Source organism: Amphibalanus amphitrite, unplaced genomic scaffold, assembly GCF_019059575.1.
Source record: "Amphibalanus amphitrite isolate SeventyFive unplaced genomic scaffold, NRLGWU_Aamphi_draft 000018F_arrow, whole genome shotgun sequence".
NCBI classification, from domain to species: domain Eukaryota; kingdom Metazoa; phylum Arthropoda; class Thecostraca; order Balanomorpha; family Balanidae; genus Amphibalanus; species Amphibalanus amphitrite.
The window spans coordinates 1,471,125-1,497,761 of record NW_024881514.1 but is presented as its reverse complement, the minus strand read 5'-3'; the positions used below and the strand labels follow the sequence as shown (position 1 = coordinate 1,497,761).

The following is a 26,637-nucleotide window of genomic DNA, read 5'->3' as shown; positions in this document are numbered from 1 at the left end:
ACGACAGCCACCGATGCAGTCGCTCTCTCCCTGGCCGCCATCGCCAACGTTGACCTAGCGACGGCGACGGCTCGCTCCAAGGAGAGAGTTTCATCTCCAGCACTGTTACGTACTGTTAGCCGCACCTCCGGCGGCAGACCTTGCAGGAAGTGCGTCGTCATCACTTCGTTGGACACTGAACCTATGAGGGATATCAGCCGCTTGACTGATCCCAGGTAGGCATCCACAGACTCGCCCGGTTGTAGACGTCGGTGATACAGCTCATACATAGCCGCGTCGGGTCCCAATGCAAATGCACGATGCAGTTTTTGGCGGACGATTGCAGCATCCCGCTGCTCGGTGGAGGAGAGGGTGGCCCACACCTCGTACGCCTGGTCCCTCAGGCGTGTGGGTATGACAGCGGCCAGTGACACACGACGCAGGGCACACAGCTGTGTCGCCTGCTCCAGCCATCTGACGACGTCACCGCTGCCGTCGAACTCCGGTATTGCCCGCAGATCGAATGCAGGCGCAGGAACCTCTGGTTCCATGGTATTGGTACCAGCTACCGGTGCACCACTGCCCTCTTCTACGTCAGACATAATCACAACACTTAGTCGAGAAGGCCGAAATAGCTTGTCGTACTGACTTAAAAGTCACCGTCCAGCACAAGAAGAAGATCTATTCTGCTCTCCTCTACACCTTCCAGCCAACTAAACTCACAATCCCCCTCCTGGCACATCCACAGCTCGCAGACACACATCTCACATCATCACCAACCAATCGCGCTGTCATACGTCATATATCTCACATCATAACCAGCCAATCATGCTCCCATACGTCATGCCCGGCCCAGCTACTTGCAGGGTGTAACTCGGCCCTGCCGGCATCAGATGCCGGCGGCTATGACCAACGCTGGGTCACCGGTTCACAGCTCGACGCTGAAGCTGACTCACACTTATACGGCTCACATTCATCCTTGCGTCACGCTACAATTTTCTTCTCATTAATGATTGTGAATTGCGATTTTGTGTCACAAATCAACGAAATCTTTCTATGTCTAGGTACAACCGTACTAGCTAATTCACAGTTTTACGATTTTTTAGTAACTGTAAATTAATTAAAACTGTATCATAAAACTGATCGACAATCAATAAACAACGATGATTATAGTTATACCTATGCCATTCAATTACACTTAATTTTCAATCACGCATTCTTTCATACCTCAATCAATTTGATCGAAGATCAATTTAAAGTGAAGTTGAAGAAAGAATATATAATAATAAATCGTAACTAATCAATATTGATATTAATATAAGGAAATTCGTTTCCGAGCCCCGGCCCATCGAAGCGGTAACGCTTCTGATAAATTTTGAAAGCTTGACATTCAAAACTCCTGCTTAGTTCAAACCTCGTTTATCGTTCGATTATGGAATCAAACCATAGTCATTGCCTTTTCCCCCAAATTTAGCCACTGCCGCCAGTTATACCTATGCTCTACAAAATTGGAAACAGCTTGGAGTTGATCGACGCTGTGTTCTCATCGCTGTCTCATTGGTCCTCAAGGCCGACAATAGATAAAATGGATAGGGCACCAGAACCTTGGTTTCCCCAGCGCCCGCTGTGGCAATGTCCCTGTTAATTTTACCAGAAGACAGATCTCCATAACTCGGTGGAGGAGCATCCCTAGGAGTGGGTATATAGGGGCTTTAGTCCCACAGAAAACATTAGATAGGCCGACTTTTCTGGTCAAAATAGTAATCCAATCACAAACTACGATACTCGTTCGTTTTCTTCAGCTTTTATTTTCTTCCACCAGTGCAATCCGTGCTGCATATTGCGTTTTTCACGCCGTTTGAAAACGTCTCCGGCCCCCTGATGACGTCAGCAGACACCAGCGGTCCATGCAGAGTTCAACACATACGCCGGCGTGCCAGACACCGCCCCGAATAAACTGTTTTGCTTACGCCGCAGACGCATGGTTTTCTGAGCAGCTCTTTGGACTGGTTCAAAGTCCCAGCACGGTCTGGACCGATCGGTACTGCTGTTATAAACAAGCGAGGTCCTAAGGCACACCAATAAGTGTCCAGAGGATGGACGGTGCCGTCATTACATTAACACACAGTGAATGAATGGGTCGAACAAAATGCACTGCTGGCTGTTTAACCATGATAATCGGGCTATTTGGACTGAAAACTCTTGGAATGTCAGTTAAGCCCCCCCCCCCCCCACGTGACGTGCGGGAGTCACGCCCCGTTCATACCAAGGCCACACAGAATACGCAGTTCTCATGTCTGGATCCGGTCAAACTGAGTGCATTTCAAGTTCGATCCGTATCTTTTTCACCCAGACGATAAAAACATACAACGCCCATTCAATGGCGCCACAGCTGTGCCGCTTAAACGGTTCCACATGAATTTATTTGTATTAAATTTATTATTTTCATAAAATTGAATTATTTCTAGATCAGCTAGTCTGCCATGGGCCTAATCTTACCAATGCCGTAAATAGGATTTCGCAGCACTGGCCGGAGTTTACGGCACTGATATCAATGATGTCATTTTTATTTACATCCAGCTTATCCTGTCCAGTGATTTTGGTAGCGTTAATGATAATTAATGTTGCCTAAACGAATGAATAAGCGAATGTAGAATAGTTCTGAATGTTACCAAATGCCATGAATGCGCATTCACGGCATTTGGTAAGATTGGGTCCTGGTTGTGCGCATATTCTTGATAAGCTACATGTTTCATTAGCTCCTTCGCCAAAGTCCTGAGACAGCACTTCCTGTTATCCCTGGAAACCAAAGAACATAGGCGGCGGAACGGGGAGGGCACCGGGGCACAGTGCCCCCCTTTGATTTTAGCATTTTAACATTAGCCCTATGGTCGTTGCATGGAAAGAATGGGACCAAAAGTCGGCAGTGCCCCCCCCCCCTTAATTGAAGGTGTTCCGCCGCTAATGCCAAATAGGCACGCAGAGATATACAATGACTAGAGTCAGAAAAAAGTCAGATACTTTTTCTGATGCGGAGCCGCTTCACCCTATCATCTCAAACCAGACATGGCAGATCTATTTGTAAAGACCTGTCCGCGCTGATCGTTTCCAACCAGGGACAAGGCCGTCGGTCTGTCGGCAAGTCCCTACAACTGACCCTAGAAACTGTGCCGGCCTTACTCCCTCTGCATGGCTTCGAGGACGTCTGCAAAATCGCCAAGGGCAAACACGCACCAAAAACGTTTATAATCACGCTAATCAAGCGAGCTAAATGCGTTTTGGGTCAAGTTCCACATGCAGCCTGGCACCACGGCCCCGAGGATATCGGTCGGCAATCTGACAAACACTCGGATTGTGCAGCTCCAGGCACCCGTGCCACTAGTTCTAGGATCAGCTGAACCTGTTCCTGTTTTTCAGCCGACTGAGAAGTCCGGCGGAGCGGTGATGACGTCATCACAGGCCCACTGTGCAGTGTGGGCACTGATGATCTGCACAGTCTTCGGCGCCCCCATCGTCCAAGGTAAGTTCCCATATAGTTACATGACGTCAATGGAAAGTCACGGACGGTGATTGTACCATTATGGCTTGAGGCCGTATGTGGATAAGGAGAACCCGTGCCCCGTGTGCATTAATTAAAACATAGGTACCGTACCCCTAAGTCCTAGAGTCGTTAAGTTTTAATCGCGACGTTCGCGAGGCAGGGGGAATTCCTTCACTTCGTGACTATTGATCTCACTGCAGCAGTCAGCTGTCCGAATGCGGCCGCATAGTGCTAGCACAATCCACACAAGTGACAAGAGCGAAGATCCCTTGCTAACCCCTCGGTCCCTGCCGTGGAAGTGGAGAGCGTCCCTCCGAGTTCCGACTCTGCCACAGAGGCGGAGATCTTCCCTCTGGCGCTGCCACAGGGGCGGAGGACCCCTCGCTGACTGCCGTAGAGGTGGAGGACCCTCACTAACTCTGCCCCTGAGGCTGAGGACCCCCACTGACCCTGTCGCCTGTCCGCAGACGAGCAGGATGCGGTGGACCGGCTGGTGGAGCAGTTCGCCCCGCTGCTCCTGCTCCATCCGCAGGAGCGCTGGATGCCAGACGACGTGGACACGTTCCTGCGGCACGTGCACGTGCAGACGGACAGTGAGACGATCGTGCCGCTGGTGAACGGCACGCTGCCCGTGGGGCCGGACACGGCGGACCACTACATTATCGCCGAGCTGCCAACGGGTGAGTGCAAGGGAAGGACGGACGCGAAGGGGAGGGAGCGCCGTCCGAATGATGTTTTACTCTGTTCGGAGCAAGCAAGCTGAACCATCAAATAAGCTCACCTCGATTGTCAAAGCAAACCAAACCGAACCATGGAGAGAACTCATAGAAACCCAGCTGTGCTGCAGTCGGCACTGCAGCCGGTTGTGACTACCAGTGGCTCTGGGAATCCCGTGAGCAGTTCATGGACATATAGTGGGTGGTCATAAACTGGTTTATGTAGTCGAGAGTAGAGGTGCATTAGTAACGGCCGAGTTCCTACCAGCCCTCCGGATAGTCACGACTACCAGTCACGAGGGGTTTCCCACTGAACCTGTTATGGTCAGAGAGAAATGAAGCGAGCCGATACGAGTGAAGGACATAAAAATGGAATATTTAAATGACTATACCAGCCTTCTAGCAAGTCGATGTTACGTCAATCTCAGTCGTGATGTCAATGTCAGTGGTTGTCGATGACAGGGTCTGACAAACAGCACACAACAACTCCATAGAAATTTAATCGTCAGACCACTGCCAACAAGCTCACACCGCTTCCCATCCCTTCCATAGCGTTCCTCTGTACCGCCCAAGGTCACCCAACCACTGCCACGTGTCCCAGCACCCAAAACGAGAACTCTCACAACACCTCACAAACGCACATGTCCGTCACGAAGTGTAGTGCGGCGCGTCCGGCGACAATGAACCGACAATGAACTGATTGATGCGGTCAGCGTGCTCCACACGTGTATGGGGTACGCTCGAGCGAGCTTCCAGTGACCTTGTTCACGACACATCAGTGTTGAACAATGGTTGCCTGGGTGCGTGACCCTGCTGCAAGCCCGGGACCAGCGGACCCGGGTCAGGGTTACTACAACATTGCGGTGGAACGTGATACCCGTGCAGTGTGCAGTGAGCTGAGCTGCTGATCAAACGAGGTTCATGTAAGCAGATACCCGTGTCTTTTACCACAGGGAACGCCGGGTGACCCAGTTCAACTTCATAAGTAGCACACACAGGTGCTCCCAAAAAGAGAATACCTTTCATTTCATACTCTTGACAGCATTCACTTAACCGCGGCCGTAACTCATCCTTCATTCTTTGTATCTTCTTCATCACACTCCTGTCTCTTTAGCCTCATAGAACCCCTCCCCTGCCCTCCCGCAGGTGTGGGCTCTCCGGCAGTGACCCACCAGCCGTTCCTGGCCGGTATATAACCCCTCCCTTGCCCTCCCGCAGGTGTGGGCTCTCCGTCGGTGACCCACCAGCCGTTCCTGGCCGGCACCGCGCCGGAGAACGCGCCCGTCTACGTCACGGTGACGCGGTGTGACGCGCTGAGCACCAACCGACTGGAGCCGGCCGGCCGGGCGTCGCCCTCGTTCCACGCCACCTACTGGACCTTCCACCCGTTCAACGAGGGCAAGTACGCCCTGGGACAGATGCGCGGAAACCATGTCGGCGACTGGGAGCACGTCAGCATCAGAGTTCAGGTGAGACGCGGGAGCCCTCAGAGTGCAGCCAATTCTTATCGAGACCGGCGCCAGCTTCTGCTCCATAGTCAACATATCAGTTTTCAGCTTTGGGTTCAGTCGATCAGCTACTTGTCCTCTCTTATCCATGCATTGGAAATAATATCAGAGATTATATCCTCATTTTTTTTCCGCAGCCAGCTGCAGCTGGTTGCCAACTTCCCATCTCTCTGGCCCAGCCCTGCGCGTCAATTCTCTCCCCATATCTCCCTATCTGACCGCTACCCCGCGCATCCCCCCCCCCCCAGGAGGGTGAGCTGCAGGAGGTGTTTGTCTCCTCCCACGAGTTCGGCGCCTACTACACCTACCACCAGGAGAGCGACACGTTCAACTTTACCTCCCACGTGTCCAACAGCTTCCTCTTCAGCCCGCAGTACCCGCCCAACGTGAGTGTCCCTCTGCGCCCCGGGAGGCGCTTTTAGCGAGGCTATGGTAGTTCAAATGCAAGGCAAACCCTTGACCGAACCGTCAACAGTGTGACCATATAAAAAATGTCACAGACACCAGTGTAGACACTAATGACCTTTCATATATGTCATACCTCTCGTGTCCCGTGACCAAATGTGACCGTTCCGCACGCCATTTGCGCTGAACTGACGTGTCCCTCACCTTTGCCTTTCCGACAGCTGGAGCTGAATGGAACCCACCCGGTCCTCTATGTGGCGCGTGGCTCACACGGTCTCTGGCCCACACCCGGTGAGTGATCAGAGGGAGGCGTAGCAATGGGAGAGGCATTGCATTCGGAGGACAGGGGAAATATGGTAATATGATCTGTGAATTAGTTCTCCCACCATCGCACTTAGAAGAGTTGATCACCAGACGATCAGCTAATCTTAACTCTGGGAACATGCCATGCTCATATTTGATTGCCTTCCTCAGTCTAAAGGTCGGTAAGTTTCGTTCGTCTCCCTAACGAGCCCTTATTCTCTCCACCGCAGCCGAGCACCAGTACAACAAGGTGGCGCAGCTAGTGGACGTCACGGCCGACGGTGGCGCCGCCTGGCACACGTGGCGCCGCCTGGTGTCGCTGGGCCGCACGCCGCCCCACTGGCTGCAGTACGCCGGCCGCTGGGGTAACCCGGCCGACTGCGGCCACTTCGTGGAGGCCTCCTGCCAGCTGTCGCACGGGCCGCTGGGCGTGGCGGGCCGGCCGGCCGACTTCCACTGCGCCGGCCGGCCCGACCGGCGGCCCTGGTGGAGGCGGCTGTTCGGTCGCCGACGGAGGAGGGACGCGGGGCGGCCCGAGCAGCTCAGCTGAGCGGCGGCTGGGGTCGTACCCGGGGTCCAGGACTGAGGGGCCGCTGGGGTCGGACTCTGGGCCCAGGACTGAGCGGCGGCTGGGGTCGTACCCGGGGTCCAGGACTGAGGGGCTGCTGGGGTCGGACTCTGGGCCCAGGACTGAGCGGCGGCTGGGGTCGTACCCGGGGTCCAGGACTGAGGGGCCGCTGGGGTCGGACTCTGGGCCCAGGACTGAGCGGCGGCTGAGGAAGAGGCTGAGGGTCTGACAGGGCCATCAAATCCGGCGAGACTATTACCGCAGGGCGGCATAGAAATACGATGACAGGGTCTCAACACTTGTGATAGGTATGCGAGGCTGTAACGCTGGAGCTGGATTGACAGTCACAAACTTGTGCTCGATGCCACATGGTATATCGTCCGCCACATGTATCCCAGTAGCTTTGAGACGCTACAAACAAAGGCTATCAAGTATCAAATGTCAGCTTTGCAGTGGTAAAATGCCGGCGATCGGCGATTCGTTAGATGACCAGATGGGCATCGTGTTAGTGATCCGAGTGTGAGTGTTCGACATTTTTAGCTTACGCACTGCTGCTGCTGGGACTGTGAGTAAGCCTAGCTTTAGTTATGCTGTACGCATCCATGGAACCTTCCCTGGGTTCGGTAATGCGGGTCCTTAGAGAATAAGTTGAACTATAGGATATCCTCGATGAAAATACGAGACATTTTGAAAGCCACCAAAACACACATTTGTGATCAATTGTTGGTAAAGCGACATCAATCAGTCTTGTATTGCTGACATCACTTCAATGCTAGACGTCGGTGCAGTGTTTATTGTTCTTCATGCTCGTGTCATACTTTTACGCCGAAAGCCGAATGAGTGGATAGCTCGAGCACTGCCCCACTGTGCAATGCAAACGATGAGAATTGCACCACGAACAGATAAAGGTGTATGCTTGAGTGTATGATCGAAACGCGAAAATATATTGTACTTTCCCGTGTGCGCATTGCACTCCACGGATGTGTGCCCATTGTATGACAAAATAAAAATATGCCACAAACTTGGTTCTGCGTTGAAAATGAGCGAGGACAGGAAAACAAAGAAAAATGAATGGAAATGGCATCGTGAACTACACTCCAAGAGCACGACAAAACAATTCAATATTCATTATAATCACGTTTTAGAGAATGGCATACTTTTCCTTGGCTAAGAATTCAAGCGAAAAATAACGATTTTAACTTTTTTTGTAAAGCCGAGGCATACCATGACTCAAAAGTCAAAAGTGATCAATGATCAGAGAGTGAAAGCGGTGCCCCTCCCCTTCATTGAGCTATGATCTGATGATTCCACTAACACATCCATTAAGTAAATATTTACATCGGCCGTGCTGAGTTTCGCGCGGCACGCATGCCACTGCTGTCGGATATCGCCCCCGCACGTCACTCCAACCCTGGCTCGAGCCATCACGTGCTCCATAAACAATGTATCGGGTGTCACCACCGGCCGGCCGGCCGTTGGACACCACACCCCGCCCCCGTGATCGGTTCGGTCATTGGTCAAGGATCATGGAGATGGGAGACTTAATGGCGACTGGCCAAAAATGATATGGCTTTGAATTACATCAGTTTTAAAATACCGAGGTGTGCCATTGAATTCAAGGTAAATACACATGTTCACGTTCATATTCATGTTCATGTTCAATGTTCATGTTATCCGATGAACATGAATACATTCTCACATTCATTCATTCATTCATTCATTCATTCATTCATTCATTCATTCATTCATTCATTCATTCATTCATTCATTCATTCATCCATTCATTCATTCAGCCATGCCGACGTCAATCATTTCCCACCTCGCCCGTGCAACTCACCTGAATCAGGAAGAAGGAGGCGAATCCGAGCCCGTTGACCAGCAGCTCCACCATGGCCTTTACCGCGGCACGGTTGTACACGCATGGTATAATCAGCACGGCCCGGTACGTCTGTCGAAATGGCAGGCGTTGGTGATACAAAATGGCAGCATATTAGCCAGCGAGGCAGCATATTACTCAGCTTCTTGGGTCTCGTCAGCTTCGACAGACAAGAAATACTTCAACAATCTTTTTAAGTGTTACTAAATCTACGACCATTATGGCCATTTATTCTTGCAAGCACGACAAAACAGCCGCCATCACTGACGGCACTTATCGTGAACAACCACATTCGTAAGAGAGCATTACAATCAACATCCATCTACCCCGATTTACCAGACGCGCCCGCCCGCTGACTGTCATCCCACCTCGAGCGCGGCGCGTTGGATGCCCAGCAGCCGCTCGATGCAGTGCAGCCAGATGGTATACAGGTCGGCCATCACGGCCGTCAGGGAGCCGCCCGGGCCAGGGTGCACGTTCAGTCGGCCCCGCCGCACCGGAAAGTGAATGTTGTACGGACCGCTCGGGTCCAGCGTTAGAGCCTGACGGCAGAGCGAGAGGGCAGAAAGGTCATTGACATATTAGGTCGTTGACACAAAAAAAGCAAATAAAATGGTAAACTTAGCTAAATAATTGAATCCTAGGCATCGTCTGAGAGAGAAAAATCGTCATTGAATATGAAGTCGCATTCCGTAAGCAAAAATATTGCTGAATATCATACCTAACGTAGACGGCATAGTCTTACTAGTTGGCACATATCAGTCTGCGCAGTGCGCAGCCAACAGATATTACGTCGACCCAAGGACAGTCAACCACCCCCCTACCTGATCGCCGACGACGTAGTCCGCGCCGCCGGGGGTCCACTCAGGCACACGGTCCTCAGTTTTCACCGGCTGTGAGTTCTTGTTGAAGCTGGCAACCATTTGGGGAGGAGCTGCGAACCTGGTGGAGCAAAAACCCAGTATGAGTCAGCTGTAAAATAGAGGAGACTTACTGCTGAAGATGACAAGATGCGTAATAGTTAGCACCCGATATCCCCCAGGTAGATAATAGAGTTCCGATCCTGATAAAAAACGCACACCCTCTGAACACCGGACTCTGGAGCATTAAACACGAAAGACAACAGTAGGGTGCGAGTGTTGCCCTCACAAGTCAAGTCTGTCTCTCCTCTCGTTACCGCAGGTGACTCACCTGGCCGATCCATCTGACTTAAGGCACGACTGCAGGGTATGTGACACGCTCAGTCGCGTCTCCTCCAGCTCCATCGTCTGCTGGCGAGTCTAGGGACACAAAGAGAGGCGAAGAAAGGTTAGAGACGGACGGCGAGCCGCATCGCCACACTGCCTGATCAAACGGGGCTGGTGGGCAACTGGTGTGATAGGAATGTCAATGGTGAAAAGGAATGCCATAGTAGACATATGGATAGAACGAAAGGTTTTGCAACTGGCCACCTTTAGCCTATCTGTCCGACGCAGTACGCTTCCTACAATCACTTCTACCAGCTTCAGCCTTCACCTCCGCTCTCTACTGCGAGTCTCACCAGTTTGACGTCAGGTGGCAGCACTGGGTCCTGGTACGCCAGCCCGCCGGGTTTGCGGCGCCGCGCGATCACGTGCGGCAGCACCGCCGGGTTCACGTCCGTGGCGCGGCCGATACGCAGGAAATATGAGCCGGGCTCGATCACCAGAATACGGTCACTGATCACGGAGGTCTGGGGAATAGCGGCAGGGCTGGATTAATCACTGGGGTGTGGGCACTGAACGCAAGACTATGTAGAGTACAGACCAGCCAGGGGCACCTCAATCAGATTACAAGATAGGCATGGTTATTAGTTGCTGACCACTGTGCTCCAGAGGAACACCAGCTGGATCAGCATTGTCACCAGAACGTGCATACATCCTAGCCAATGGACCCAGGCTGGTCACTGCCCACTGACTGACCAGGAGTTTTTAATGTCTAAAAAAAAATCAGTCACAGGTCACAGCACATTGTCAATGCAAGTTGTTTACACTAACTGAAATAAAAATCATGTTTACTTAAGCAGCCACAAAAAAAAATTGAATGTGAAAAATAGTTTCCACTTGGCAAGTGTGCCAGACTGGCACAAAGCTTCCCTCTCATCCTCTACATCAACAATACCTGTCAGTTGTCACACCACCAGTTGTACTCACCTCTGCTGATGTGTCAGTGCCCATTATCAGGTCACCAACTGTAGTTTTTAGCCTGGAAAATAAGGAAGAACTATAAATGCCAGAAGAGATCATTTATAGCAGTACCTAAGAAATAAATGCTGCTTACCAGCTAGAGCAAAAAGATTACCCAATGAAACAAATCCATGATGATGGGGACTGAGGAATGGGGAATAGGGGATAATTCTATGATTTCTACTAATGAGTAAATGGATATTGGAGTAATATCTATTATATTTTTGGCACCCATAACAATAAGCTCAAGTCTCAGTCTCAAGCTCACTCTCAAGGACATGGTCACTCTTCCTGAGTGCAGACCATGGTCCTGTTCTCAGGAAGACAAGGGTCTAAACTCAAAGTCTTAACTGGTTTGGTATTTTGTTTCTTTGTTTAGAAGGATAGGCCCTTGGCTTTCAGTCTTACAAGACTTTCTGCGCCAGAAGAATGATAGTAAGTAGGGGGAGACATTGGTCTGGACAGTCACCCTGGTGTGGCATAGGTTGACTGTTGAGCCCATTGCAATGGACTGGGACTGGCCAATCAGCCCCAACAATAGTCATTGGTTTGGTCACCCCACCACGATAGGCCTGCAGCGGCTCCCGATGAACTACCCAACCCAGATCAGATGAAGGTAGTCGTCCTGCCTAGAACAGGGACTTCAGGGTGAGGAAGAGGATTTGATTGTCCTCAGGATTTTGAGTGATGGATGGCGGTCTGAGCCTGTCCTGTCATGCCAATTCAAATCCCAAGACAAGAAGCACAAACCTTCATCCTTATCCTAAGCTTGGGTTTATAAATAATGTGATATCCAACCCACAGAATAAGAAGACTATCCAAACCCACTCACGCAAATTGCAGATTGAAATCTAAATTGAAATGAAAAGCAAAGCATTCGTGGACGCTATGTGCACGGACGAGTGAGCAGGTTGTATGGGAAAATGCAGGGGCGTCGCCGACGGGGGGGTCGGGGGGGTCGTGACCCCCCACTCTTGAAAACTGGGGGTGTCGACCCCCCCACTTTTTGCGATGCTGAGTACCTATGCTTTTTTAGCTTTTATGTCAGTGAAGCAGGCGTCAGCAACACTAACAAATACATCAGATTCAAAATCGCTTCAAGAGCTCCCTAAAGCCAATTAGCCAATTACCTAAAGGTCAATTAGCTGTGGGCGGGGAACACCAGCACAACAATGTTTTTAAGTAGCCCCCATCCTAGTACCTTTTTATCCCTCAAAGGATTGGACGCACCAAAACTGCCCCGAGCGTTCGTCTGATCGTTTTACAAAAATGGTCGCAGTCGATTCGTCGGATCCAGGGGCGTCGCCACGGATTTTTGAGTGGGGGGGTCGGGTTTCTAGTCTTCACCCGATGGGTAGGGGTGTTTTTTTTGCCACACTTCCCAGTTTTGTGCGTGCGTATGTGTGTGTGTGCGTGTGTAACAAATCGGCGCGCAGCGCCGCCAAATTTGGTATAACCTATTAGGTAGGTATACCTACCCTACCTACATCACTTGCGTAAAAATTATCACTGGTCACTTAAGGTCAGGTCGCCATGCCAAGTTCAGTTATACGGTATACCTCTATAAAAACTTTCCCCTCTCGCCATTCTTGTAGCTTTTCTCCCATAACTTCGAAATTTGGTACACTGTATTCAGTACCAAATTTACCAAAAACCCCCACCTAATGTATGGGGTTATACGTGTCAGCAATTCATGATTCTAACTGAGGATTTACAGCTATGATCTGAAGGCAGGTCAAATATGTGACCTCATCATTAGAAAATAATGGGTGGAGACTTCCATTTCGCGTCTAGCTAGACGCGTCTAAGTCTTAGACGCGTCTAGCTGGACGGCCGCTGCCTCTATCTGGCGACGGCTAAATTTAGACGCGTCTAGCTTGGAAGTCTCCGTCCAACAGTTAGACGCCAAGCTAGATGCCAACTTGGACGTCTGCTCAGTTAGACGCCAGTTGGACGCCAGTGGAAGTCTCCACCCAATGAGAAATTAGAAAAAGCACGAATGCCTCCTGCTTTGAAAAAGTTCGTCAGAAACACAAAATATCTTTGGAGCCATGACAAATCAGCTCATCATTGCCAGGGACAGGGTGCAACTTATGGCGAGTGATGACTCGAAAGGTCCTTAGTGGAAATGTCCATCGATGGCCACCAGCATTTTTTCTACAACTTTTGACGAAGACGCGGTAGAGCGATGACAGCACCTGGGTCCTGGAAGGTTGTTCACTGTTCAGCTCAACAACACGGATCCATTCATATGCAGCAGGAGGTCCTTTTTCGATCAGGACATAACGTTGACCTGAGGTCGTTTTAACGTTAATTCTGAATGGTCAAATTTTAACTCATGTGACGCGTCTTAAAGAGATCAAGACGTTGGTGACAAGACAACATATGTACATACCATACAAATTCACGGAATCGAAAGTTATTGCAAAGCAGATGTTTCGGCAGAATCTGTCCAGTTAGCTGTTTGCCTTCTTACATGGGCCAAACATAGACCTGAGATGAAATCTAACGCGAAGCGAGCGAAAGAGCGTTAAAAGAGCTGTAGAATAGTTTTCTGCTTCACTGTAGCCATTCTATTGGTGGTTTCCCAGTCGCTAACGCATAACGTATACTAAACTAACGCTGAGGCATGCTTTCGACCCCTGATCGAAATACAGGTTTGCGGAAAAAAGAGCATGCTGCCCGTGACGAGAGAAAGCCGATGATACCCATTTACAAGTTTTCGGGTCATCTCAGGACTCAGGTCATCGCCAATAAGTAGAGAAACTCGGGACCTGCTAGAACTTAACGAATGTAAGTTGTGATGGTTTTTCGAGGTTCTGATTACGAATGTTATCTTAGTTTTGAACGAAAATGATGACTCCATGCATTTGGGGTAGATCAGGTCAGGTCAGATCGACCAGTACCTAATAGTGGATGACCACCACCGATTGCTTCCTAGCATGTTATATGAATAAGCAACACAACTACTTCTTAAATGCTCAGATGGGCGCTAAGTTCAAAATCAGCTCCAAAAACTACCCTATCAATTAAAAGCACGTTATGAAAAAGTGAACTAAGGCCATCTTTATTTGAATCAGGGATATCGATTTATTTTAAGTAGGTGATTAACATGTGCACTGTACAGCTAGTTGTGACGGTAGCCATGGGGCTGAGGCTAGTATGTAGTTTTGTAGTTAGGTACTGATCCGACGAATCGACTGCGACCATTTTTGTAAAACGATCAGACGAACGCTCGGGGCAGTTTTGGTGCGTCCAATCCTTTGAGGGATAAAAAGGTACTAGGATGGGGGCTACTTAAAAACATTGTTGTGCTGGTGTTCCCCGCCCACAGCTAATTGACCTTTAGGTAATTGGCTAATTGGCTTTAGGGAGCTCTTGAAGCGATTTTGAATCTGATGTATTTGTTAGTGTTGCTGACGCCTGCTTCACTGACATAAAAGCTAAAAAAGCATAGGTACTCAGCATCGCAAAAAGTGGGGGGGGGGGGTCGACACCCCCAGTTTTCAAGAGTGGGGGGGTCACGACCCCCCCGACCCCCCCGTCGGCGACGCCCCTGGTCGGATCAGTACCTAACTACAAAACTACATACTAGCCTCAGCCCCATGGCTACCGTCACAACTAGCTGTACAGTGCACATGTTAATCACCTACTTAAAATAAATCGATATCCCTGATTCAAATAAAGATGGCCTTAGTTCACTTTTTCATAACGTGCTTTTAATTGATAGGGTAGTTTTTGGAGCTGATTTTGAACTTAGCGCCCATCTGAGCATTTAAGAAGTAGTTGCGTTGCTTATTCATATAACATGCTAGGAAGCAATCGGTGGTGGTCATCCACTATTAGGTACTGGTCGATCTGACCTGACCTGATCTACCCCAAATGCATGGAGTCATCATCTTCGTTCAAAACTAAGATAACATTCGTAATCAGAACCTCGAAAAACCATCACAACTTACATTCGTTAAGTTCTAGCAGGTCCCGAGTTTCTCTACTTATTGGCGATGACCTGAGTCCTGAGATGACCCGAAAACTTGTAAATGGGTATCATCGGCTTTCTCTCGTCACGGGCAGCATGCTCTTTTTTCCGCAAACCTGTATTTCGATCAGGGGTCGAAAGCATGCCTCAGCGTTAGTTTAGTATACGTTATGCGTTAGCGACTGGGAAACCACCAATAGAATGGCTACAGTGAAGCAGAAAACTATTCGACAGCTCTTTTAACGCTCTTTCGCTCGCTTCGCGTTAGATTTCATCTCAGGTCTATGTTTGGCCCATGTAAGAAGGCAAACAGCTAACTGGACAGATTCTGCCGAAACATCTGCTTTGCAATAACTTTCGATTCCGTGAATTTGTATGGTATGTACATATGTTGTCTTGTCACCAACGTCTTGATCTCTTTGAGACGCGTCACATGAGTTAAAATTTGACCATTCAGAATTAACGTTAAAACGACCTCAGGTCAACGTTATGTCCTGATCGAAAAAGGACCTCCTGCTGCATATGAATGGATCCGTGTTGTTGAGCTGAACAGTGAACAACCTTCCAGGACCCAGGTGCTGTCATCGCTCTACCGCGTCTTCGTCAAAAGTTGTAGAAAAAATGCTGGTGGCCATCGATGGACATTTCCACTAAGGACCTTTCGAGTCATCACTCGCCATAAGTTGCACCCTGTCCCTGGCAATGATGAGCTGATTTGTCATGGCTCCAAAGATATTTTGTGTTTCTGACGAACTTTTTCAAAGCAGGAGGCATTCGTGCTTTTTCTAATTTCTCATTGGGTGGAGACTTCCACTGGCGTCCAACTGGCGTCTAACTGAGCAGACGTCCAAGTTGGCATCTAGCTTGGCGTCTAACTGTTGGACGGAGACTTCCAAGCTAGACGCGTCTAAATTTAGCCGTCGCCAGATAGAGGCAGCGGCCGTCCAGCTAGACGCGTCTAAGACTTAGACGCGTCTAGCTAGACGCGAAATGGAAGTCTCCACCCATTATTTTCTAATGATGAGGTCACATATTTGACCTGCCTTCAGATCATAGCTGTAAATCCTCAGTTAGAATCATGAATTGCTGACACGTATAACCCCATACATTAGGTGGGGGTTTTTGGTAAATTTGGTACTGAATACAGTGTACCAAATTTCGAAGTTATGGGAGAAAAGCTACAAGAATGGCGAGAGGGGAAAGTTTTTATGTAGGTATACCGTATAACTGAACTTGGCATGGCGACCTGACCTTAAGTGACCAGTGATAATTTTTACGCAAGTGATGTAGGTAGGGTAGGTATACCTACCTAATAGGTTATACCAAATTTGGCGGCGCTGCGCGCCGATTTGTTACACACGCACACACACACATACGCACGCACAAAACTGGGAAGTGTGGCAAAAAAACACCCCTACCCATCGGGTGAAGACTAGAAACCCGACCCCCCCACTCAAAAATCCGTGGCGACGCCCCTGGGAAAATGTCCCGAAAGGTTTCAATCTTTTTGTTCTTTTCAACAGAAAAACAATACCCATAAGAGCGCTTTTCGTATGCTTTAGATTCAAGCGCTGATTTTGAAGTTGTTGCGCCAGATATGAAACATCAAGAACTCCAAATAAAATTATAGTGCTACAGCTCCTGCGCATAAGCTACAAACAAGTAAATAGTACCACCTGTTCTAAAATTGAATTGACAAATGCGTGAGGAGCAGTTGCCTAGAAACTAGTTGCTTTTCAACATGGTTGCTAGGCAACAGTGAAAGCCGAAAGTTTTACATCGGTAAAGCTTGCTTGTTGAACAGTTCAAGGCATAAGGCGTGTTGGTTCCTCACGTGTGTCGATTCAGATTGAAGTCAAACCCCGCGTTCGATGTCTCTCGGACGACGAAGATTCTACGTCGTCCGGCCAATCCCGTCCAAGGTCAGCGGGGGCTCGGCTGCGGTTCTGGAACGTGATTGGCCGGACGGCGTAGAATCTTCGCCGTCCGAGAGACATCGAACGCGGGGAAAGTTTCGGTATTTATAGTGTTTTTATATTGATATACCTTGGTGTTTATGTGCGTTGGTGGTGTTGTATGAAAAATTATTAGGGCTTTTAATAATAGTAATTCCCTTTATTTCGTTCTATCCTTGAAACAAGCTTTTGTTTCTGTGGTGTTGAAGTTCGTTTTGACAGAGGTGATATTGATATGGATGTTGAGAATGTGGCATTAAGAATATATTTCACATTCATTAACAATTCGCCTATCACTATTTAATAATAATAGTTTTATAATAGTTATATATAATAGTTTTATAATAGTTTGAGCAGGGTACCTCGTTATTGAATGACTAAGATAAGAATCATGGATTAGTTGAGGTTACTTTGTCAAGGACTCAAGACTTAACCCGCGCCCCAGTGGCAGTCTCAGCCAACTTCGCCCTAGTGGGGGGGGGGGGGGGGCATATGTTACCACTTACCACCCACCTCTAACTCAAAGACTAAGAGGGGTAGAAAGACGCGGTAAAAAGCAGTCGATAGCTCTCGATGAGTACGTTTGAAAGTATTTCAGTCATTTTTCATCTTAGAGCAATATTGGGGTCACGAGAGGTCATCTAAGGTCAAACTTTGTGAATTGTCATTATATTTTTCAGAAAACATGCCATTATCTCAGGAACTATGATAGCAGAAAAACGCTTGGAAAAGCAATCAATAGCTTTTGAACTCTTCTTTTGATAAGGATATCATCAAAAATGACCTCAGGTCAGTGGTTTAGCCTCCAGAGGGCAAAAACTCCAAAAATAGCTGCTTTTACGAAGTGTTTTTCGCCAATAACTTTTGACTAAAAAACGCCACGACATTTCAATTGCCAGAATTGTGTTCCTCTCGCCGAGACGCGTCGAATGAACTATAATTAATAACTTCCAAACAGCTTGACATATCGACGCCAAACTTTCAGCACCTTCGCCTGCATCAATTTGACACCTTGTGTCAAAATTTTAACTTCGTATCTATCATAGGTCGGCCGTAAATGACGTCAGAGTGACGTCATGTTCGGCCGATTTCGACGCAAATCATTGAACCACGGCATTCGCTCCCAAGAGCTCAATTTTTAAGCTAGATCCAATTTCTTTGCATGAAAGGACTCAGAATAGACTGCGCTATCCAACTGCCATCTCGGATTTTCAAAATTTTGAAAATTTTGAAAATTATATATCATAAAATTCAACATTTTGTATCTTTATATTTATTTCGAAAACTTTTTGACTTTTCAACAACAAAAAAAACGGAATATACCTATGTGATCGGTCACGGTCACTCAGTGTAGCTATGGCAGACATTGAAACTTTTTATCACAGGGTACTTCAAGGGCTAGAGGTGAGGTCAATTCAAGTGACCTGGTGACCTGACCTTGATTGACTTTGGTCTGAAATTGTTACAACATGTGTAGAATTGATGTATGATAAGGTGTGCCAAAAACGGCATTCGCGAAAAAAAAAACAGGGGTTGTTCAAACACCCCCCAGCTAGTAGGTTAATGAAACCACTCACTACATGAGGGTGTAGTTTTCCTGGGTGTAAAATTCACCTTTCTGGAAAATGCTACCAAGCTCAATGAAATTGCTTGCTGGATGCTGTAGCTGGTGTGGAGTGCAGATTTGTCTGGAGTGCAGTACAGATTTACTCCAATTTAGGTGCAGTGCAGACTGCAGATATTGTGTGGAGTGCTGCTGATGTGGGTGCTATCATGGTGCTTAGATACTACTTGCTGTGCGGAACTGCTGAGCTCACTGGCGGTATCATAGGCCTCTACTAAACCTAACTAATAACCTGCATATAGGTATTCCTTTTCAGTCCAATGAGCCCAGGCATCAATTGATTAAAGAATGGGGGAATTTAAGAAAACCTTGGTGAAACAATACCCAAGACAAGGAACAGGATTAACTCCTGATAACATCTATTGGAAAAACTTCAAGGTAAGCTTTACCAGCAAATGAGTCACTGTGGTTTGCTTACAAGGAAATTTCATTATAACATGAATTATGTTGATCTCATGTGTGAAGGACTCGAGGCATTGTTCAAAAAGTGTTCAGGGTAAGTTTTTTGCAGTGATTTTATGCATCATCCTGCATCTTGCATCATAAACTATGGAACACTATACTATATGCAAGCATCCCTGTAGGTATGTTGTGTTTTGTCATGCCACCCAGTGGTAACCCCATGCCTCTTTCCAGTTTCCAATCACAGTTCAGGAGTTCGGCTGTGCTGATTTCGTCCATTTCTCGTCGGATGGGGACTATTTTGCCGTGACTGCATCAGCACGGGTAAGTAAAAGTGTTGTTAAACCGCATTAAAAGGACATTTGGTCCATCAGCTTTACTAATGGGCACATAGTGGCCCTGAAGTCAACACATATGTTTGAACTTGATCAACTAATACACTGTCAGTGACTCTGTATTCCCATCAAGTTCATTGTTCATAGCTCTCATGTGAACGTTCATAAGCTATTTACGTACCAAACCTTTTCAGGTCAAGGTTTACACATGCATCAACAATGAGATATCTAAGGGGCTGAGCAAGTTTTCCAAGACTGCGTTCGGCGGACGATTCCGGAAGGATGGCCGTCTGCTCTGTGCCGGCAGTGAAGACACGAACGTTCGAGTGTTCGATGTTAACAACAAACATCTACTACGGGAGTTCAAAGGACACGACAGGTACCAACATTTCAACATGAATTTACAAATTAGCTGACTTTAGATGTTCTTTTCAGTTCCACGTCATTTATAACATCACTGTGACTTTGTATAACCGTAAAAAGAGAATGGTATAATTACGGTCGACGTATTGTCTAGGAATTACTCTCGCCCGTCGAACCTGCGTCAGTTCGTCTCACAATCCTCCCGCTCCCCCCTCTCCATGCAGGCCGGTGCACCGGTGCGACTTCACCGCTGACGGGTTCCGAGTGGCCAGCTTCTCCGACGACCGCACCGTGGCGCTGTGGGATGTCGGCGGCGAGGCGCGCCTGCACGCGCTGGAGGGACACACCGACTATGTTCGCGCGGGCGCGTGCAGCCCGGCCTCGGCCGACGTGGTAGTCTCTGGCGGCTACGACCACGCCGTGCGCGTGTGGGACGCGCGCACAGGCACCTGCACGGAGAAGATGGACCACGGCGGTCCGGTGGAGGCCGTGCTGGTGCTGCCCACCGGCGGGTTGGTGGTGTCGGCAGGTGGGTCTCTGTGGCGACAGGGGGCGCGCGGTTCGAGCGATGGGTGGGGTGAGCATAGGAGGGAACGTCGGGTGTGTGAAAACTGAAAATGGGTTCCATGAATGGTTGGCTGAGTGCTGTCCTCTCAGCCTTGGGACGACGCTGTTTGTGGAGAAATTGGTTTACTTTGCGACTACAGGCATTGAAAACGTCAATTCCTTGTCGACGTCGCCAGTCTCATGTCTGCTCTTTCACCGGTGCACAGCACTTCATATCTCGCTGTCAGAAGACTTCTTGAACGCCCTCACCTCAGGTCTGACTTGCCCCACCTTGCCCCCGCTGCTCTGCAGGCGGCACTGAGGTGCGTGTCTGGGACCTGCTGGCCGGTGGTCGACTGCTGACCCGGCTGTGTCATCACACCAAGACGGTCACCTGCCTGACGGTGTGCTCAGAGGGACGCCGCCTCGTCACCGGGTCACTGGACAGGCGGCTGAAAATCATCGACACGGCCTCCTATCAGCCGGTGCACACGCTAGAGTACCCCTCGCCCATACTCAGCGTCGGTATAGCGGTGAGTCATGAAGTCGTGGTTATTGGGTTGTTGGATACACGTGTTATTCGCGGACTTTGAAATGACATGACTCGAAGCCAAGTGCTAAGCTTGATAGGTCTATGACGGACTGGAGCATTGACAAAAGGTTAGCTGCATGAAAAGGCAACACATGTATTAACTAAATGCTAATTTGCTACATCTGAGCTAATTTGCTACTAAAATGTTTTACTTCTCCACATCTGACAGATTCGGTGAGCGCATTGGTATCTAAATTCCCTATTTGCACTGTTATCGGCTACCATGACTTACCATGTCCGTATCACCACAACGAACCCGTTTGTTCTTACCCCACCAGCCGGACGACTCGAAGATTGTGGTGGGGATGTCGGACGGTCTAGTCTCCATCCAGGACCGAAAACCGGAGCCGGAGGGGGAGACAGCCGAGCGTCGGCCGGCACGGCGGGCCTTCCGACACAAGACGGACACGGTCAGCCAGCCGGTGCGATCGGAAGAGGACGAGAAGGTGAGAGCGGTGGGGAGAGAGGCAGAGGGTGGGGACTGCGGAATGGGGTGGGACATGGAGCGGTACTTGGGTTCAGACGATGGATAGCTAGCTGTTCTAATTATGCATGCTGAGCGTTGTACGGTTTTAAATTGTATTACTGCGATCACACCGATGAGAGTGTGCATGGATCCGTAGGCTACCATGGATTTTTTCCTTTGCCTCTGCGTCTATCTAGGCACAGTGTCACCTCTCCACCCGCCTGACCTGACCCGACCTGACCCGGCAGGCGTCGGCGGCGCCGATCCGTCAGCAGCTGGACAACTACGACCGCCACCTGCGGCGCTTCGAGTTCTCGCGCGCCCTCGACGCCGTCATGGAGCGCCAGGTGACGCGCAAGCAGCCCGAGCGCGCCGTGGCCGTGATGCAGGAGCTGCTGCGGCGCGGTGCGCTCTCGGCGGCTGTGGCCGGTCGGCCCGCCCTCTCCGTCCGCAAACTGTGCACCTTTGTCGGTAAGCACCTGTCGCAGCCGCGCTTCTCGCTGACGCTGCTGGACGCCGCCGAGGTGATAGTCGAGGCGTACAGTGACCGCGTGGGCCGCGGTGACCCCGACCTGGACCTGGCGCTCGACGGGCTCCGCGCGGCCGTGGAGAAACACTCAGAGTACCTGGAGAGCCTGTACGCGCTGCAGGGCGGTCTGGATATGCTGCTGGCGGCCGCCGCCGCTGGAGACGGGAAGAAACTGGCCGAGACGCCGGCGGTAGAGAGCTCCGAGAAGATGGAGGTGGAGGCCGTCACGGCAAGTTGACGGGGGTGTGGCGACTGGTGGGGACAGATGGCGGGGAGGGTTGTAGGTGGTTTTGAGGTGGGGACGGGGATAGGAGGGGTTGTTACATGACGCCAGACAGACTGTGGTATGGTTGATATTTGAGAAGTGTGAGTGATTGAAATCTGTATAGCTGAGACGTGTGTGACTGCCGACTACGACAGGTATTTGACGTGTATTTGTATGATATCTAAACGAACACAGATTGAACGGCGTTTGCATGGATGAACAACGGGAAGTGTTGGTCATGTTTTCATTGTCTGCCATCAGCTCCTGCCTGCGTCATTTCAAGCTCAATTCGTTGGAGAACCGATTCAATAAAATGAAAGACGATCGATAAAGTGGTATGTGCAAGGAGAACCAAGTTCATGAACACTAAGATCGGATGACCGGAGGCTGGTCAAATTCTGCGAGATTTATTAGTAGTGGCTGGTTTCCCGAGCACTGAATGCATCTCCTTATGATTACGAGCGAGCGAGCGCAGCGAGCGAAGTGAGTCTTTTTACGGAGCGAGCGAAGCGAGCGTAGTCTTTACTTAGATTAACGGAAATTTCTGAGTATGAGCGGCCGGCCGGCCGGCCGGCCGTGGTCACGCTTTTGCGAGGCTTATATCTCAGCAACCACTTGACCGATTTACACGCGGTAATTTTTGTAGGGTAGCTTCATTCATTCTACCAAGTATTGGACTATTCCCGATGCATGTGGGTGACCCCTTATGCACGTGCCACGTGCAAAACGAAGAGGTGTCAGTTTTGTAATTGTTGCAATATCTCGGTAACTACTTGGCCGATTGCGCTGAAAGTTGGCATGTAGGTAGGCACCCACTAGGCACTGCATATACATGTGCCAGAGTTGGGGTGCTGCTGCACGTGCGCACGTGCAGGGGTCGTTTCCAGATCTCGGGAACGGCTGGACCGATTGCGCTCAAATTTGGTACACGGTTAGGGACCGGTTAGTAGGGTGCCGTGCACAAGTCAGTTGGGACCCATTTTGCACGTGCGCACGTGCAGGGTGCCGCTTCCAGATCTCGAGAACGGCTGGGCCGATTGTGCCCAAATTTGGCACATCGCTAGAGACCAGTTAGTAGGGTGCCGTGCACAAGTCAGTTGGAGGTACCCCCTCGCAATTTCGCACGTGCAAGGCCCACCCTCTCGCTCGCTCCGTCAGTCGCCCCAAAAGGCGTTATACTGGTCAATATAACGGAAAAATCTCAGTATGAGCGGCCCGGCCCGGCTCGGCCCGGCCTGTAACGCTTTTGAGAGGCTTATATCTCAGCAACCGCTGGACCGATTGGCCTGCGGTCTTTTTTGTTGGGTAGCCCCATCCCTTCTACCCCGTAATTGACTACTTTTGATACATCTCAGTGACCGTCGTGGCACGTGCCACGTGAAAAGTCAAGGGTGTTCAAGCTGTTTTGCAAAAGTAGTGATTTTGAGAGGCTCATATCTCAGCAGCCGCTTGGGCGATTGACTTGCGGTAATTTTTGTAGGGTAGCAGCATCCCTTCTACCCAAAATAGGATACTCTCGATGTATGTGGGTCACCCCCAGTGCACGTGCAAAATACAACAATAAGAGGTGCCAAATGTGTTCCCATTTCAGTAACTCGGTAATTACTGGGGCGATTTCGCTGAAACTTGACATACAGGTAGGCACCCACCAGGCAATGCATTCCCATGTGTTGCGGTTAGGGTGCTACTGCACGTGCGCACGTGCAGGGGGCGTTTCCAGATCTCGAGAACGGCTGGGCCGATTGCGCTCAAATTTGGTACACGGTTGGCGACCAGTTAGTAGGGTGCCGTGCAAAAGTCATTTTAGACCCCGTTTGCACGTGCGCACGTGCATAATGCCGCTTCCAGATCTCAGGAACGGCTGGGCCGATTGCGTTCAAATTTGGCACACCGCTAGCGACCGGTTAGAAGGGTGCTTTGCACAAGCCCGTTGGAAGCACCCTCTCGCCCTTCGGCACGTGCAGGGCTCACTATCTCGCTCGCTCGTTCTTCGCCCAAAAGGCGTTTTACTGGTTATATTTACACTGATATTTACACGTGTTACCTACTTGCGACGACTATAATCCGTTATGTATGGTCACTTTTCGGATTATTCTCTGGGATAATAATATCTAACTCACAAGTCCATATATTTCGGATGATATTGCTCACCCTTGGTCACTGGACAAAATAAAAACAATTACATGTGATACAACAATTACAAATACAACAATTACACATGTAATTGTTTTTATTTTGTCCAGTGACCAAGGGTGAGCAATATCATCCGAAATATATGGACTTGTGAGTTAGATATTATTATCCCAGAGAATAATCCGAAAAGTGACCATACATAACTAATTTCCTGGGAAAAATGACTTTAAAACAACATACGACTATAATCCGATCACGTTCGATTGTTTGTCTTCGGTCTTTATGCCTACATGCGTCCGATAACGATTCCCAGTTATTTCATTGTACGATAGCATGTAAACCTTCATATGTATGTATTTTATTATCTGGATACTTAGGTATGAATTTTGAGTACACGTCAGATTGGTGTCGTTACTCGCGAAAGGCCCATTAGAACACAAATCGGCTATTGCCATGACATGCACTTTATGCTCCAGGAATCGAATTTGGTACTCGAAGCCGTCACGCTTTCATGGTAGCAGCTTATCCTCCCGGGACTTCTTTATGAAAATTGGTGCCGATTTTCTCAGAGGGATACGCGGGATTAGCTGCAGTTAGGCTATCGTTCCATCCCGATTCCCAACCACCGTTCCGTGCCTGAGAAAACTTGGGCCTCGAGCAAGACAATGATACTTATTCCGAGCTTCAGTGAAAGTACTATAGATCGCAGGGAGCCGGCTCTTACCTCATCACATTCACGAATGCTCGGATTCAGTTAAGCTCCCTAGCCATTTTGGGACATGTTGATGCGTCCTTTGAACCGTTGAGCTGTTGATCTCTTGAGGACAATGTTGGCGCACAACGCATTTGTTTCTCATCAGTAGATGAATGACACAATTGATTTTCCGGTTGGTCTTCAGGTGTCTTATCAGGAATGTTGTGCACCAATTTATTCACCGCTCTCATGACTTACCTAAACGCTTCCCCTTCCCCTTCTGATGTCCTCTGCTCATGACATTGAAGGGGGATCCTCTTCTACGATTCTTCTCTTCGAACAAAGGCAAACAAACAACATTGAACTTGCTAAACAAGCAAGTACAAATAGCTTTCAATGCATATATCTGTATACAAGGTCAGCTCCTGATCAGTAGATGCTATTGCGCAGATCGAGATTATGGGCTCCTTGACCCTTGTGCTCCGGGCTTCGAGGAAAGCTCAATGTCACAGGGAGGAGCTCGTATTTATTTCCATCGATTGTGCGAGTCCCGTAACTCTATTTGCCGTGTGAGCAGCAGCGCATGTCATGATCACTGTTCGTGACGAGGATCACCAGTCATCACGGTATCGCTCAACCCCCATTTAACCGACAGTGGTCTGGGATACCTCGCATCGCACAATGTCTACAATAGCATCCAGTTTCTAATCTGTCCCAAAAATGTCCTTTATTGACGGCGCGCGACAGCTCTGTCTCTGCGTGAGGTCACTGACCCCGTCCTGCCGCCGCCGTGTGGGCGGCCTGTTACCAGGAGGTCCGGGGGGGGGGGGACTCCAATTTGTACCTCTCTGTCCTCCGCCCCAGGCCGCCGCCGGCGGTCGCCCCAGCTTATCGGTCGCCAATCGGGGTTTTTACTCCGATTGATCCCTGTCATTAATCCTGGCGCTCGTCGCCGCGGCGCCTCGATGACTCGGCCTGGCATGCTCGCCACTTGCTCGTGTTAGAACTGCGAGGTGACGGTGTTTGGAATTTGATAATAGATGCGTGAGGTCGGTGGATCCATTGCGTTAGATGTGTTGCTCTTTTCGGTCTAATATGTCAACCCGTTCCGGATCTTGAGATGGGAGCATAGGAGGACATATACTGATTTCAACGCTGGCTGTCGGCTGATATGCCGTTCATTTAATTTATCTTCTTTACTCATGATATCAGATTTCGGGTGTCTCGAGTACGGTAAGGCTGTTCTTTGTTTTGCTATCAATGTGCTCAGTCGTCATGCTTTTCATCTAATCAGGCTGTCTGGTCCACTGTCTTATCCACTGTCTTATTCAGCCGCTGTCCGCCTCAGAGTCCACTAGTTACGGAGCGAGCGAAGCGAGCGTAGTCTTTCCTTAGATTAACGGAAATTTCTGAGTATGAGCGGCCGGCCGGCCGGCCGGCCGTGGTCACGATTCTGCGACGCTTATATCTCAGCAACCACTTAACCGATTTACACGCGGTAATTTTTGTAGGGTAGCTTCATTCCTTCTACCAAGTATTGGACTATTCCCGAAGCATGTGGGTGACCCCTTATGCACGTGCCACGTGCAAAACGAAGAGGTGTCCGTTTTGTAATTGTTGCAATATCTCGGTAACTACTTGGCCGATTGCGCTG

General features: G+C 49.4%; 2 protein-coding genes across 5 annotated transcripts in view; one reads left to right on the top strand and one right to left on the bottom strand.

The window, feature by feature from the left end:
• LOC122388847 (actin-related protein 8-like) overlaps positions 1-13,084 on the bottom strand; it is a 34,247-nt gene extending 21,163 nt beyond the window's left edge. Inside the window, exons 1-7 of the mRNA XM_043380314.1 lie at positions 12,302-13,084; positions 11,068-11,119; positions 10,437-10,607; positions 10,088-10,176; positions 9,721-9,838; positions 9,265-9,438; positions 8,858-8,968 (exon numbers count right to left, since the gene is read on the bottom strand). Coding sequence (XP_043236249.1) covers positions 8,858-8,968; positions 9,265-9,438; positions 9,721-9,838; positions 10,088-10,176; positions 10,437-10,607; positions 11,068-11,091 — 687 coding nt within the window. The 5' untranslated portion in view covers positions 11,092-11,119; positions 12,302-13,084. The remainder of the gene's footprint in view (positions 1-8,857; positions 8,969-9,264; positions 9,439-9,720; positions 9,839-10,087; positions 10,177-10,436; positions 10,608-11,067; positions 11,120-12,301) is intronic.
• Positions 13,085-17,104: 4,020 nt separating this feature from the next.
• On the top strand, positions 17,105-22,484 carry LOC122388831 (U3 small nucleolar RNA-associated protein 15 homolog). Of its 4 annotated transcripts, none has more exons than XM_043380282.1 (8): positions 17,105-17,137; positions 18,901-19,036; positions 19,295-19,384; positions 19,590-19,774; positions 19,983-20,287; positions 20,617-20,837; positions 21,175-21,342; positions 21,611-22,484. In XM_043380282.1, the coding sequence occupies exons 2-8, from the start codon at positions 18,947-18,949 to the stop codon at positions 22,127-22,129; spliced, it is 1,578 nt and encodes a 525-aa protein (XP_043236217.1). In that variant the 5' UTR covers positions 17,105-17,137; positions 18,901-18,946; the 3' UTR covers positions 22,130-22,484. The 4 variants fall into 4 exon arrangements, with proteins under 4 accessions (XP_043236217.1, XP_043236227.1, XP_043236208.1 ...); XM_043380292.1 differs by having other exon boundaries at positions 17,129-17,258; XM_043380273.1 differs by lacking the exon at positions 17,105-17,137 and adding an exon at positions 17,171-17,258 and having other exon boundaries at positions 18,915-19,036.
• The last annotated feature ends 4,153 nt before the right edge of the window (positions 22,485-26,637 follow it).

What these genes read in the sequence shown, in the direction of transcription:
- LOC122388831 (XM_043380282.1), top strand. Translation starts at nt 18,947, where the DNA reads ATGGGGGAATTTAAGAAAACCTTGGTGAAACAATACCCAAGACAAGGA. An exon ending in TCTATTGGAAAAACTTCAAG is followed by an intron (nt 19,037 to 19,294) that starts GTAAGCTTTACC and finishes GCCTCTTTCCAG; the next exon opens with TTTCCAATCACAGTTCAGGA. An exon ending in TACTCAGCGTCGGTATAGCG is followed by an intron (nt 20,838 to 21,174) that starts GTGAGTCATGAA and finishes TTACCCCACCAG; the next exon opens with CCGGACGACTCGAAGATTGT.